Consider the following 13,088-nt stretch of genomic DNA (forward strand, 5'->3'; position numbering starts at 1 on the left):
ATGCTGTAAATGCAGTGTACAGTGCCGTGCAATAATTCGCAAAGTCATAGTAGATGATTTGACTTACCGACTCTGAGTCGATAACGATAAGGCGCACGCGCGCTTACTCGGAAGGAACATCAACAATGGTTATACTTGATATGAAGAACAACACATAAATACATAGTTTGTAACGGTAACGGCAACGAGTTACATTTTGTCAGTAATAGTAATGATTTGAATAGTTACTTATATTATTACGTTATTGAGATACTTTAAGTATATATTTATGCCACAAAGAGGTCGTCTCTTAATAATTCTATGCAATATTAACTTCTTCTAAAAATTAATTAACTTTTGCTGAAATTTGATAAGAAAAATTGACTTCTAATGAATGTCTATCTGACTTCCACCATGGAGCTAGTTATCTCATATGCTATGGATGGACATCCGCTGGATGACAATTTCTATATGGGTAGTCACGCGTCGACCAAAGCGCGGATTCAGGTCGATCAATATGAGTCCACCAGTTCGTGGCACGTGCTCACGTTGCTGTACCGACGAAGCTGCTGCTGCTCTTCGACAAGGGTTGTGTCACTGCACAACAGCTTTTGTCAATGTTCAGAACTATTTTAAAAATTTTAATGTTTGAAAAAATTTTTATTTTATAAAAGGAGTTTGGATCTGATCTACTTGTTTTATAGAATTTATGTAATTATTACATTTTAAATTTCTTTCATGAAAATTTGTGATGTTTTTATCAGATTCTTTGTTATAAGTATTAATGCTGATTACAGTAATTTATAGCGATTAAACAAACGCTTTGCTTAGTGACAATTACGACAATTAAAATAGTTGAGTTCAGTTTTCTTATGTCTATTGTCATTAAATTTATAGAGTTTATGTTGTAGAATTTTACAAATTATGAAAAATGTCCTCTATTATGATTGAAGATCGTAAATAATTTTTTTTACGAGTAATTTTATTTTGAAGCATTACTTTTATAATTACTTTTGCTAATTATCAAAGTTTTTAACTATTGAAAAATAAAATTAAAGCATCTTGGCACGAGAAATATTTACTCGGAAAAAGTGTCAAAAGTGTCAGAGATCAATAAATTGATTTAGTCATAACGCTGCGGTTCTGATAAAAACCGAACGTCTCAACACACGTCGAAGCGTGTTATAACGGTTCACTTATTAATCCGTTACATGAATTTTATATTTAGAATGTACATATTATTGATTTAGTTAATTTCTCAGAGGCATTGTGTCTCGAAAAATTAATTCAAAATATGTATTTACTAAAAAATATCTTTTAATATAAGATTGTTATTTTGATATGCAACTTCTTATACATTTTTTAGCATTGCTTTAAAAAAAATAAATGAACATCTTATAGTCTCTCTAAATTGCAAAAAAATGCCAAGAAATGTTAACAAGTCCTAATAACATTTATTAATTTTTTAATGATAATTGTATCGTTCAAGCGTTAATCTAGATTTCGTATTTGTGTGTTGCAGGTCAACCTGGCGTTGTGACTCCGCTGCTGCGCGTCGTGTCGGTGAGTGAGAAATTATCACTTATCTTTTTTAAAACGCGATATGATATATATTTGAATTAATAAGCATTATCAAAATTATTGTTAAGTTTTCATAAATATCACGAGAAATTTGAATTTTTATCTTTCATTGCTTCGATTTTTTTCTTAACTCAATGTACTTAAAGGACTGCGCACAATATAAATAAAAGAGGGAATAGGAAACAGAGAATAAGCAACAATGTAATACATTGAATAAAAATCATTTCATATTCATTTCATGTTATTCTTATTTAGCAGGGCCAAGTTTATTTTAAAAATTTGCAACAATCAAATTTTTGCAATTCATAAATAGAATATAAAACATGTGTTTTATATTCTATTATTGAATTGCAAAAATTTAAGCATTGCAAAAATTTGACCATTGCAAATAATAATTCATTTAAATTATACAACTAAATATGGTATTTTAAAAAAATTTCTTAATCTACAGCGGCAAATATAGAAAGTCAGTTGACCGTTTGTAGACTATTTTCTCTACTGTTGGCAAATAGGAAGTACAAATAAGTCGATAAGTAAATCTACATGTATTTATAGCGGCAAAGAGTTCCTACGTTAAAGTTTCTTACTGTTCCACTGATGGTATTTTAGTTTTATTACTATTTTTTGTTTTATAAAATACAATAAAAAATTGATAAACTAGTTCAGTGCAATAGCATAAATCAAATGCCATAATTATAAATGTTTACTAATATTTAATAATAAAATAGGAAATTTTTTTTTTCGTAATAGTAAAATATTGTATTTAATTTGCTAAATAAAATTACCTGCATTTTTTATAAGATAAATTTTTGAGGTTTCATGAAAGTATTTATTTAAAATTTTGAAATATGTAAGAAATATTTCAAATGTATAATAATAAATTATGATTAAATTAATTTTTTTAAATAAAAAACAATAAAAATTTTGATTGAAATAAAAAACTTTAAATCCGATTATACATTAGTTTGCAATTTTCAATAATAGATACATTTTTATAGTCAAACGTTACATAACATTAAATAAAAAAATGTACACTTAATTTTATTAATAATTTTAATTAATTTTTTTAAATCTGTAGAAAACTAATATAATTTTGCTGAGGTATCAAAATTACTTAGAAAGTAAAACTATCAAAATTTTTTTAAACGATTTATAACTACATGAGAAATATAATTAATCACGTGGCTATATGTACATTTAAATATATTTGACGCCTGCGGAGAGGATCAAAGTTATCCAAGTTTTCCAAAACGATCCTGATTCCAAACGCGTGAAAGATGCATCGATGAATTTCGCAGCGAGGGTGGCCTTTCCACTATTGGCCCGGCCACACCGGTGCATCGCGCACAGCCCGCGCACCGCAGTGCACGGCTGCAGTCGAGTCATTATGCAGGTACTGCTGCCTGTCGCTCCAGCTCACCCGCGACCGCAGACCGACGTTGAGTGTTGAGTGTCGCCGGTGTTGACTCCCAGTGCACTTGCATCCCAACGCGATCCCAGCACTCGTCTCGTCGCCACGTTGCACCGGTGAACCGCCGAATCTATTATATCACACTGAATGTGATTTCCGGCGTATATGACAAAACGACGAGACTACCATTTCACCCCATCGCTAGATCGTGTCTTGCTCCCTCGCTATGCGCTCATTAATCTTTCAAGCGTATCAGCTACTCACAGAGAATTGATGTTATCTTGATATGTACCTGATCATAAATATTTTATTTCGTATTTAAATTGAAATACTTTCTTATTATTTGAAATATTATTTTAATGAGAATTAAGTATATTAATTCTATTGCAGTTATTTTAGCTTTATTATTTTTAAATCAAATCTGAGTATGAATGACGTTTGCTTGTTACTTAGAAATAATAAGAAAATTCTGCAAGCACGTTTATGAACTAATTAATTAATTAAATTTATGTTAAAGAGAATCTCAACAGATTTTAGTAGACATTCAGCATTTTTGTTTGATTCTAAGTTTACAAGAAGAATACAAACGAGATGAATGCAGATATTAAAATGTAACTTTAAATTTAAATTTAAATTTAAATTTAACTGCAGACGTAAGAAAATTGCGGCCAAAGACCTCGTTGCAATTGAGTTTTCTACAAATCGTCTATTTTCGTTTAAATAGCTCGAGTATTTTATCCATTATTTTTACGAGCTGTATTTTTATCGACGAACTTCGCGAGCTGTAGTCCATAAATCTCGATACACAGCAATTACTTCCAGCTTAAATCACAGCGTCGCGATGCACCTGGCTATCACCGAAGACTATTATGCGGCTAACTTATGATTCGTAACTTTCTTATGAACACCGATCGATCATACTCTTCTCGAGTCGCGAAAGATTCACGCTAAATTCGAAAGACTCACTCTAGTCAGTACGTGATCGGTCTACCGAAGAAACTCACTTTGACGAGGTCACCCAACCTAATCAAACAAAGTCAAGGACAATCACATTAAGATACGATACTCCTTTTTATCGATCATATTATTAGAGGCCTTCGATGGCACTCGGACCATTGAAAGATTAAGCCTTAAAAAAACTGGTGGAGCAGTTTAGCTAAAAGTTGAATTTTTAATATGAACGACCGCTCTTTATTTAATTCATTACAGAGGAAGATCGTAATGTCGGAGAGATAAGATATTAAAATATTTTAGAACAGTTTATTAAAGAAATTGTACCTTATATATTTTTTAATATCAAGTTAATTACTATATATTTGTTATCTTATATAATAATTGGTTTAATATACTATATTTATGTTCTCTGCATAGCCATACTATCGCAAATTTATTTTTCAAGTTAATTGATTTCTAGTATTTCATGAATATCTATTAGAAAATGTTAGCAAACTATTTTTTGTTCATTTTATTAATAATAGAAAAGTATTTCTTGCATTGTTTTTATAGTTAATTTCATAACTTTATTAATTTTGTTCTGGACTTTGCATTGTACATTCTATAACAATTTTAAAATATTTATTGTTATAGATAACTGTGGTCTTTAAAAATTATGAAACTAAGAAAAGTTTGATAAAGAGGGACATTTTCGCTTTATTTTTTTTTAGGTTTAATAAATGGTGTCTTAATTGATTTTATTATAATGTCAATATTGTTATAGTAATATTGAGTACGTAATTTGAGATTTTCACAATTTTAAAAATCTTAAAAAGTTAAAACAGAAGGAAGACATAACTTATATTTATAAAAAGAAGTATAAAAAATAAAATATCCGTATCTGCCTAAATAACAAATAGCTAAAAATGGTTTTCTATCTATAGCAAGCCGCTCGTCGATAACAATCTTAAGCGTGTCTATCATTCCGCAATATCAACGCAATAATCCGCTTATACCACTGATTAGCGGGATTCCACTAATAATCGTTACGCAAGCACATGCCGAACCACGTTACAAATTGTCATTAAGGTAGCCAAAGTGTAATTACATGATTAAATTTTCCGCGTAAATTGGACTCCATGAATAAATTCCGCATTATTTTCCGGCGCATTACTTCGTTCTTCTGATTAAATAACTTCTCGATCCCATAACATGGTAACTTTAATTTATATTTGTTTTCAATGTTATTATATACTGATATCACTGCCCGATCGATTACCAATTAATATTTATTGTTGGTTCAATAATCCAGTTTGATCGTCTAAATCATTTTGAGAATGTAAAAAGAGATTTGCAGTGTCAAAAGTTATTTTAAATCCAGGGAGAAATTATTCAAAGTTACACAAATAAGTTATGCTGTTAGACGAGTGAATCAGTAATAGTAAATTAATCCACATAAGTCAAAATAATTTCTTGTAATATATTAAAACTAGCTGTCTGAATTTTGCTGCCTTTCTACGTGAAATTGTATGTAATCATGATTCATTTTAATTTGTCTTTTCTCTTGCTCTCTCTCTCTCTCTCTCTCTCTCATTCACTCATTTACTTTTTACAATAGTGTTATAAAATTAAAAAGATATACATATGTTTTTAATTGTAAAACCGTATTTGTTTATTACGTTACTTCTAATAAACTAATATTAATGCTACTAAAGCTGTAACGCAAACAAATTTGGATTAAGCCCCTAGTTCTTCGAATCATTTGCAGCAGCCAGCAGTATACGAAGCAATGATATGCGCGGCTGACCTCGTACGGCCTTTAACTTCGTCCAAAGTGACCGATCGAAGCACTTGGCCGACGCTATAAATACACATCGGGTACTCGCGAGCGCTAGATAAATCACCGAACTTGAGGAGCGTCTCTTGTGGCTTAGGGCGCACATTGCACGATCGCGGTTGCGTGACCGTCGGCTCCCTGACCTTTAGAATTTCTTTCACGAATCCTATTTGCACTCAGTGACGTTGCAGTTGCCGAAATAAACTCACCCTGCTACGTGAAATATTGCTTCGTTACGCTAATTCCGTATGTTCTACTGCTATACGGTGCATGACGGTTGCACATTCTTCTTTCCGTACTAAAGATAATAATAATATACCACATTAACTTTCTCAAATATACATTTCGGCAATGGGTTGTTGGATGGTCTAACCATAGTTTAGAATACGGCATAATGTAATCTTATAGCTTGTTTTAAAATGGACGAAAAGATATAATCGAGATAGAATTGGCTTTAATTAAATTTGTATTTGGGACGCTACTCTATTTATTTTTATTGCCTTTATAGAACATTGGGGATTTATAATTAACTCTCAGTTCTATTTAGTTTATAATTATATATTTATGTAACACTGGATATCATTGATAACTTTGCTGAGAAAACAAATTAGCCTTCTAAGAATTGAATTAAAGAAAGAATCTAATAATAAAGTCATTGCAAAATTTGAAAAATTATAAATGTGTTTGAGAAATCAATTTCTGTTCAAGATTAAATAAGAAAGAGATTTTCCTTTACATAAATGTTAAAGACATACAATTTTATAAAAATATATTTCATTTTTGAAATAATATTATAATATAATTTCTTTATTGTTTTATCAGCAAAAATAGTTTAATTTCTGATCAATGTTACTATTTTAAGAGATTTGAATAATATAAAACAATAAACGTGTCATTTATTACTACAAGGAGTGCAATACGCATATCAAGATCTTTGTTACAATAGACATGTACGCAGGAAATCACATTCAAGAAGAAATACGAATATCAGCTTAGGTTTTTTTGTTGCAAATCTCTTTGTTGACTACTATGAGTGATTCATTGTATCGATATCACGGTTTCGCTATTACGGTGATTTGTCGGACATATGGAAAACTTTTACTACTAGGAAGAACAACGCTTGTCTTATTAAGTAAACGTTCGCTCTACTGCCGCAGGTGTCTGACTCGTGAGACGCTTGCGCTACTTGCTGATGCGAGGTTAGCTGTATAGTCTCTACTTGTAAGGAAAGGAATCTCGTCAACAGGAATATGTTGTCGGTTCTTTCCAACAAGTTTGTATTATGCATACACACGTTGCATAGATTTAGACTCAAAAGATGTATGCCTCAAATCATATATGCTGTAGGCCAGATTTAAGAAGAATGTTAGTTTTGGTTTATCACGAATGTAAATTAATACTTAGACGTGCAAGTATTTGATATTTTACTTAATTTTAAATTAATTTTATATTAAAATATTTGAATCATATTTACGTGCATGAGCGTGCGTGAATTATGAAGATATAATATTTTATGTTTATTTTATTAAAAATATCCAAAAATTATATGAGCAGTAATGACAGTTAAATTTTTATTCGAGATAGTTTTATAAAACATCGTCTAGAGTAAAAAAAATTAAATTTAAAGAAAAAGTGTATGTCGAATGTTCAGTTGAATATTTAGTATAATAACTCAAAGCGTTCAAATATAGTGATAATAGCATTATGTCATACAAAGAAATGAACCTGAAACGATTGCAATCAAACGAAGAGCAGGAATCGATGCGACGTGATCCATCAGCACTTTAGCACTTAACTAATCAAACAATTACGATCTAGCAATTAAACTTAGTTAATATCGCGCGCCAATATTAGTTCAATCGCATTTAATGGACGCAACTGAATTACGATTGTGCGCCGTGTGCGTCCTTTTACATTAGTGATGGAAAACAAAGCGCAGCCTGACCAGAATTAGATATAATATACTTTATATATAACGCCATACGATTTGATTGTACAACATATTTAATCAAGCATAAGCTATATATAAAATAACCTATATTTTAAATATACATTTTTTATACATACGCATTTATATCTATTTCAAAGATATGATCGATCTTTATACGGCAAAAATATGATTTGACGTCATCTCACAAGCTTTTACAATATCAATAATTTTACAACTGTCAGAACTATTTTTATGTAACGGTATATAATATAACTTTCAAATTTATATTTGTAATTACGAAAAATACATGATTTCAAAATGATACATTATTACGTAAGAACAAATAATGTAGTCAAAGCATAACGCTCGCGGGTTAATTTCACACTCATCGATCGAAAGAGGGCAGGATAAAAACTAGAACGCGCGACCAAAAAAGTTACACCGCGATTTCGAATGCCAATTTTGTAGCCGTGGGATGGAAAGTTGTCGATATAGCCGAATCTGTGGTAAAATAATATATAGCGCGTGTACATTTAGCGCTGGTTAATTCCGGACATACCAACTTTTTGCTGATTGACGCAAGCAATGGTATTTAATTAAATTTATTTCTACAGAAGTACGTCACCTTGTTTAATAATGTCATTTGTATCAAAAATTTATTATATGAAACAGAAAAACATTTCTAGTTTTGTTGAGCAACGATATACTATTAATGCTAAATGCAACTTACTTTTTTACTTTTATTATAAATTTTTATTAATAAAACTTAAAATTAATCAATTAAATTTAGTACCGAGTATGCAGAATATTAGCAAGAGAATTTTTTATTTTAAAAATGTATATTTTTAAGAAAAAAGATTATTTTAGTAATAACAAAAAGAATATTTTTTAAAATAAAGCGTTGTGTATATGTGTGTGTAAAGATCTCATATCTATTTTAAATTTTTTTACAAAATTTTAATTTTTTGAAATAAATTTTTAGGAAAATCTGGGACAAATATTTTTAAAAATCTACTTGTTTTAAAATGTTTATAACTAGCAGAATTTTAATTACGATAGAAGAATATTAAGTAAGTAAATCTTTTAATCTTACGTTATTTGAATTAAAATTTCTTTGCATAATAAAAATTTTTTATTGATCAAAATGCTTTGAATTAAAGAAAAACTTTTGCATTTATCTTTATTTAAAGAATATCTATGTATTATCGACTTTTATTTGATTAATAATGCAATTTGTAATTTGTATATTTTTACGTACTTATTTATATTAAGTTTCTAAAATTTTTTACCAGAATTTATTTTATTAAAATTATCTTAGTTATCTGTAAATTTGACAAAATTAAATTGTATTAAATTTAGTAGAATTTCACAAAATTGATATTTATATTAATTTTTTATAACAGTATAAAGAGAAAACATATTCACTTGTAATTTATTTTTATTGCTAGGGAATGTGTGTGATATTAAATACTTCGATATTATAAATTTGGAACAATATCTGTGTGGAATGCAGTATTGAATGCGAAGTATTGAAGCGCTTGTTACGCTGAACAAAAACATTTACAATTTCCCGTAAATTGCAACTCGGAAATACTCGCGCATTTATGATAATTCCGTCTTCGTCTCCGTTTATTCATTATCGTAGAAGCCACTTTTTATCGCCGTTCATTCTGTAAGTAAACTAACGATGTTGTTCACAGAAAGTATTGAATAGTCATTGATGTTTGCGGTATTTGATGCCGAACGAGTGAAGGTATCAATACCCCGTTATATTTAAATATCTCCCAGTCCAGTTACGAGCGACGATCGTAGTGGAACCCGCCGCGCGCCGCGCTACACCGTGCCGGCGGGCACTTCCGCGTAACCGACCTCGACAAGCCGGGGCAAAACGAGGTCAGGAACGGCGCACACAACGCTGAAAACGAGGGTCGCGCGTTCTTTCGCGGTGCGGCGCGGCGCGGTGGTAGCCTAGCTGCTGCTAGCCGGGGTAGTTCGCTCGGAGCCGCTCGGCTCGATTCGACGCGACGACGCCGCGCGGGGACACCGTCGTAGCACTCCACCTGCACACCTGCACCGAGCCGCCCACACACACCTGCACACGTACCTATGGGGTGTCCCGGATTTATACTTGATATCGTCCCTCTTCTTGCGACTCGCGGATTTCCGAGTGAACCGATCAATTTCACGGGTCGATTCTTTCCCGGAAAAATCGCGACGAGGGGAGATTTTGCTTGATCCTTGAGGACTCGCTCCTTTGAGTTTCTCATATTTGAAGCTTAACACGAGATCCTTTCTATTATTTCTGTGTATTTACATTTTGATTGTATTTCTATAGAAATACGGAGTACGTCCGCTGCTGTAGCGTTAAATCCTCTGATAATTAAGCATGGTCAATGAAATTTCTCCTACGTTGATATTGCTTGAAAAGCAAACGACAATATCTTTTTAAACTCTGCGAGGAGTAACTTTCAGAGCTTAGTGCCGTGTTATCAATAATTTTCAACAAATTTTAACATAAGCGGATTAAAATGTATTAGGACTAACGAATTAAATTCGAGGGTAGTTCGAGAGAGGAGAGTGAAATATTTGATTTCTCTTTAATGTGAGTATGTACAATTTCATTAGTTTTAATACATTTTAATTTGCTTACGTCATAATTTTTCAAAAATTATTAATGTCACGACATTAAGCCATCAGCACGTAACTTTTTGCTGCATGCGACAGGAAGTAGGTCCGCGACACCCCGTATACACACGGGCGAGCGAAGCCGCGCCAGTTCGTGCGCAGAAGCTATCGCGTGTCGACGAGCAGAGGGTACGGGGGTTAGCGGGGGTGGGCGTCCTCGCGGTGGCTCTCGCTCGTACGGCGAACGGCCTCAACGTCATTGGGCGTCGAGACGCCGCCACGACGCAGCGCTCTCGGCTCCGAACGCGAAAACGCGACCGCGAAGTGCCGCGACACGAGGACGAGATCCTATCGAAGATCTCTCGGGCGAATATCACCGTTTTCGAGTTCGCGAAGACTACGGACACTTTCTCAAGAAGGGGACACGTCCTCGAGGGAAACCAAAACACCGATCCACCTCGAGGAAGATCGGGACGGCGCTCCAAAATCGGCGGCAAATTGATCTTTCGGAGACAAGATCGGTTCTCGCGAGAGTATGACAGTTATTATCGTGAATTGTCGAACTAGTCGTCTTTGTAAGTGACACCGGTCGCGAGAATCAGCGTTGATCGCATGGAGAACATTGGTTTCGGGTTGATCGCAAATGACTCGATCTTTCGGGAGATCGGTGCGATTCGACTGGTAGATTGCTAGTGTGTGTGTGTGTGTGTGTGTGTGTATGTGTGCGCGCGCGCGTGTGTGTGTGTGTGTTACGATTCGACAAGGGTGAATGAGAAGATAGCGTGATTCCCGCTACCTCAAGAAATACCTACGACATACCGTTGGTTTTCGAGAGAAGCGTCTCTCTTTTTATAATTTCGATATTCTTCCAATCAAAGCCGTGCGTTGCTCAAAAAAAAAAAAATCCTCGCTGTTTCTCGAATTCGGAGGTCTTGCAGATCCCGAATTTTAAAGAGTAAAAGGATCCAGTGCGAAAAATTTCGGGGGAATAGTGCGATATTTTTTGGACGTGTCTTAAACTTGACGGTCGAAGATACTCCGAGCGCTAAAACAGATCTCAATTTTGCAAAAGAAGGATCTCTGAAATAGGTGGCGAGTAGCGTTTTAATGAAGAGCGTTGAAGAACCTTTCTATGAAGTGTCTATTCTGCAAAGTGTTTATCTATTTAACGCCTCGCTGGAAAAAGATTCGCAGCATCGCGGGAAGGATTTATGAATTATGAGTCTGCAAGAGGGAAAGGCGTTCTCTCATAGTAGAATCTTGCTGAATACTTTCGCGAAAAGCAATATGTCTCGATCTTTTCGCTACGTGTGTACATAACTTTGGTTCGCCTAAAAACTTGTGTATTGCAATAAAAATAAGAATCATAATACCGGGGGCATGATTTATAGGACCTGTAGCTGTGTGTGCAAGCAAAATTATCGACAATGGAAAACCGATACAATGAAAACTTTACTCAAGTGTTTAGACTCTTCCATTTTCTATCTATCTCGTGATGTACCAGGAACATCTTCGGCGTTGGAAGAATAATTTGTCAACGTTAAGTTTCTAAGGAATAAAAGGACCGTCGATCGATATTAATATACCTTGCTACAAAAAACTAGAGTTATCCGTGATAAGCTTGATTCGTCAAATTCTCAAATCTGTGACACGTGAAGGATCTCTCGCGCGAAAACTTAGTGGACACTTTTGCGAAGCATCTAAATCCTTTAACTCCGGCATTTAGTCAACTTGCTCAAGAAATTACCGCCTAGCTAAGGACTGATTACGGATATTAATAATTGAATTGAGATAGAAACAGAGTTCTCTCAAACAATAAGTGACATTTCGAGACAGTCACTGTAACATTGAGAGTCAAAGCAAGCTCCCCCTCGGTGCGCCATCGATTCCGCGGACGAATCGCGCTTCCGCTGGCGGGAGTTGGTCCTGCGAGTGTAGGATCCGACTGTGTATGTGTGATGACGATGAGGATCGCGCCGCGGGGACCACCGAGGTGACTCGCGGTGGCGACGGCTCTTGGGGGACCGGGCGGTACCAAAGCTGCTCGCAGGATGCTGCGAGCGAGGAGCTCGGAAGGAGGAAGATCTCGCAGTGCAGAATCCCTCGCAGTCCTCGAATCGGCTCTGGCCGACTGGTAGGACCGATGACGGGGCATGACGGTCTAACGGCGCGCGTCGCCGGGACGCTCACGTCGCGTTCGCGGCCCCTACTGACGACCCTGACGACGCTGCTCGTCGCGCTGTCCTGCTGCTGCGCTCGCGCCAGTGAATTCCCCGAGCGGGAATGCTGCGACCTACCCTACCCGATTCCGGAGCCCACCGGCAGGTCCACGTCCGCGCCGACGCCAACCGGAAGAAGCGGTAAGTCGTCCCGAGGGATCGTAAAGTTGATATAAAAAAATAGCTTATTTGATGTAGAATAGTCATTATGTATATTCCGCCCGCTTTCTGCTGTGAATACATGTTCATTTATCATAAGGATAACTGTCCCATTATTGCACTGATTTCTATCCAAACTCTGTAAAAAAATCTTTAGAAGCGACATTTAACGGATATGTAAGATATATTTTAGAGATTTAAAAAAAAATCATAAAATAATACAAAGACAATAATTATTTGACACGTAATGTATATAACGTATGTAACACAACGTACTCGTAATGTTGTGAAGTTAATAATAGCCAGGTATAAAGCGTAAAATTCTAAAAAAAAGTAGTTATTATGAGTTAGTTAAAAATTGCCGTTTTATTTGTAAGTAGAAAATCTACGTGTAGCAATTACATGTATCATAAT

At 34.5% G+C, this 13,088-nt stretch overlaps 1 protein-coding gene across 1 annotated transcript in view; it reads left to right on the forward strand.

The window, feature by feature from the left end:
• The first annotated feature begins 10,523 nt into the window (after positions 1–10,523).
• Positions 10,524–13,088, forward strand: part of LOC105193207 — a 293,217-nt gene continuing 290,652 nt past the window's right edge. The window contains 1 exon segment of the mRNA XM_039454349.1: positions 10,524–12,656. Within this exon segment, the coding sequence (XP_039310283.1) occupies positions 12,248–12,656 (409 nt within the window). The 5' untranslated portion in view covers positions 10,524–12,247.

This window comes from Solenopsis invicta, chromosome 10 (assembly GCF_016802725.1).
Source record: "Solenopsis invicta isolate M01_SB chromosome 10, UNIL_Sinv_3.0, whole genome shotgun sequence".
Classification (NCBI taxonomy): domain Eukaryota; kingdom Metazoa; phylum Arthropoda; class Insecta; order Hymenoptera; family Formicidae; genus Solenopsis; species Solenopsis invicta.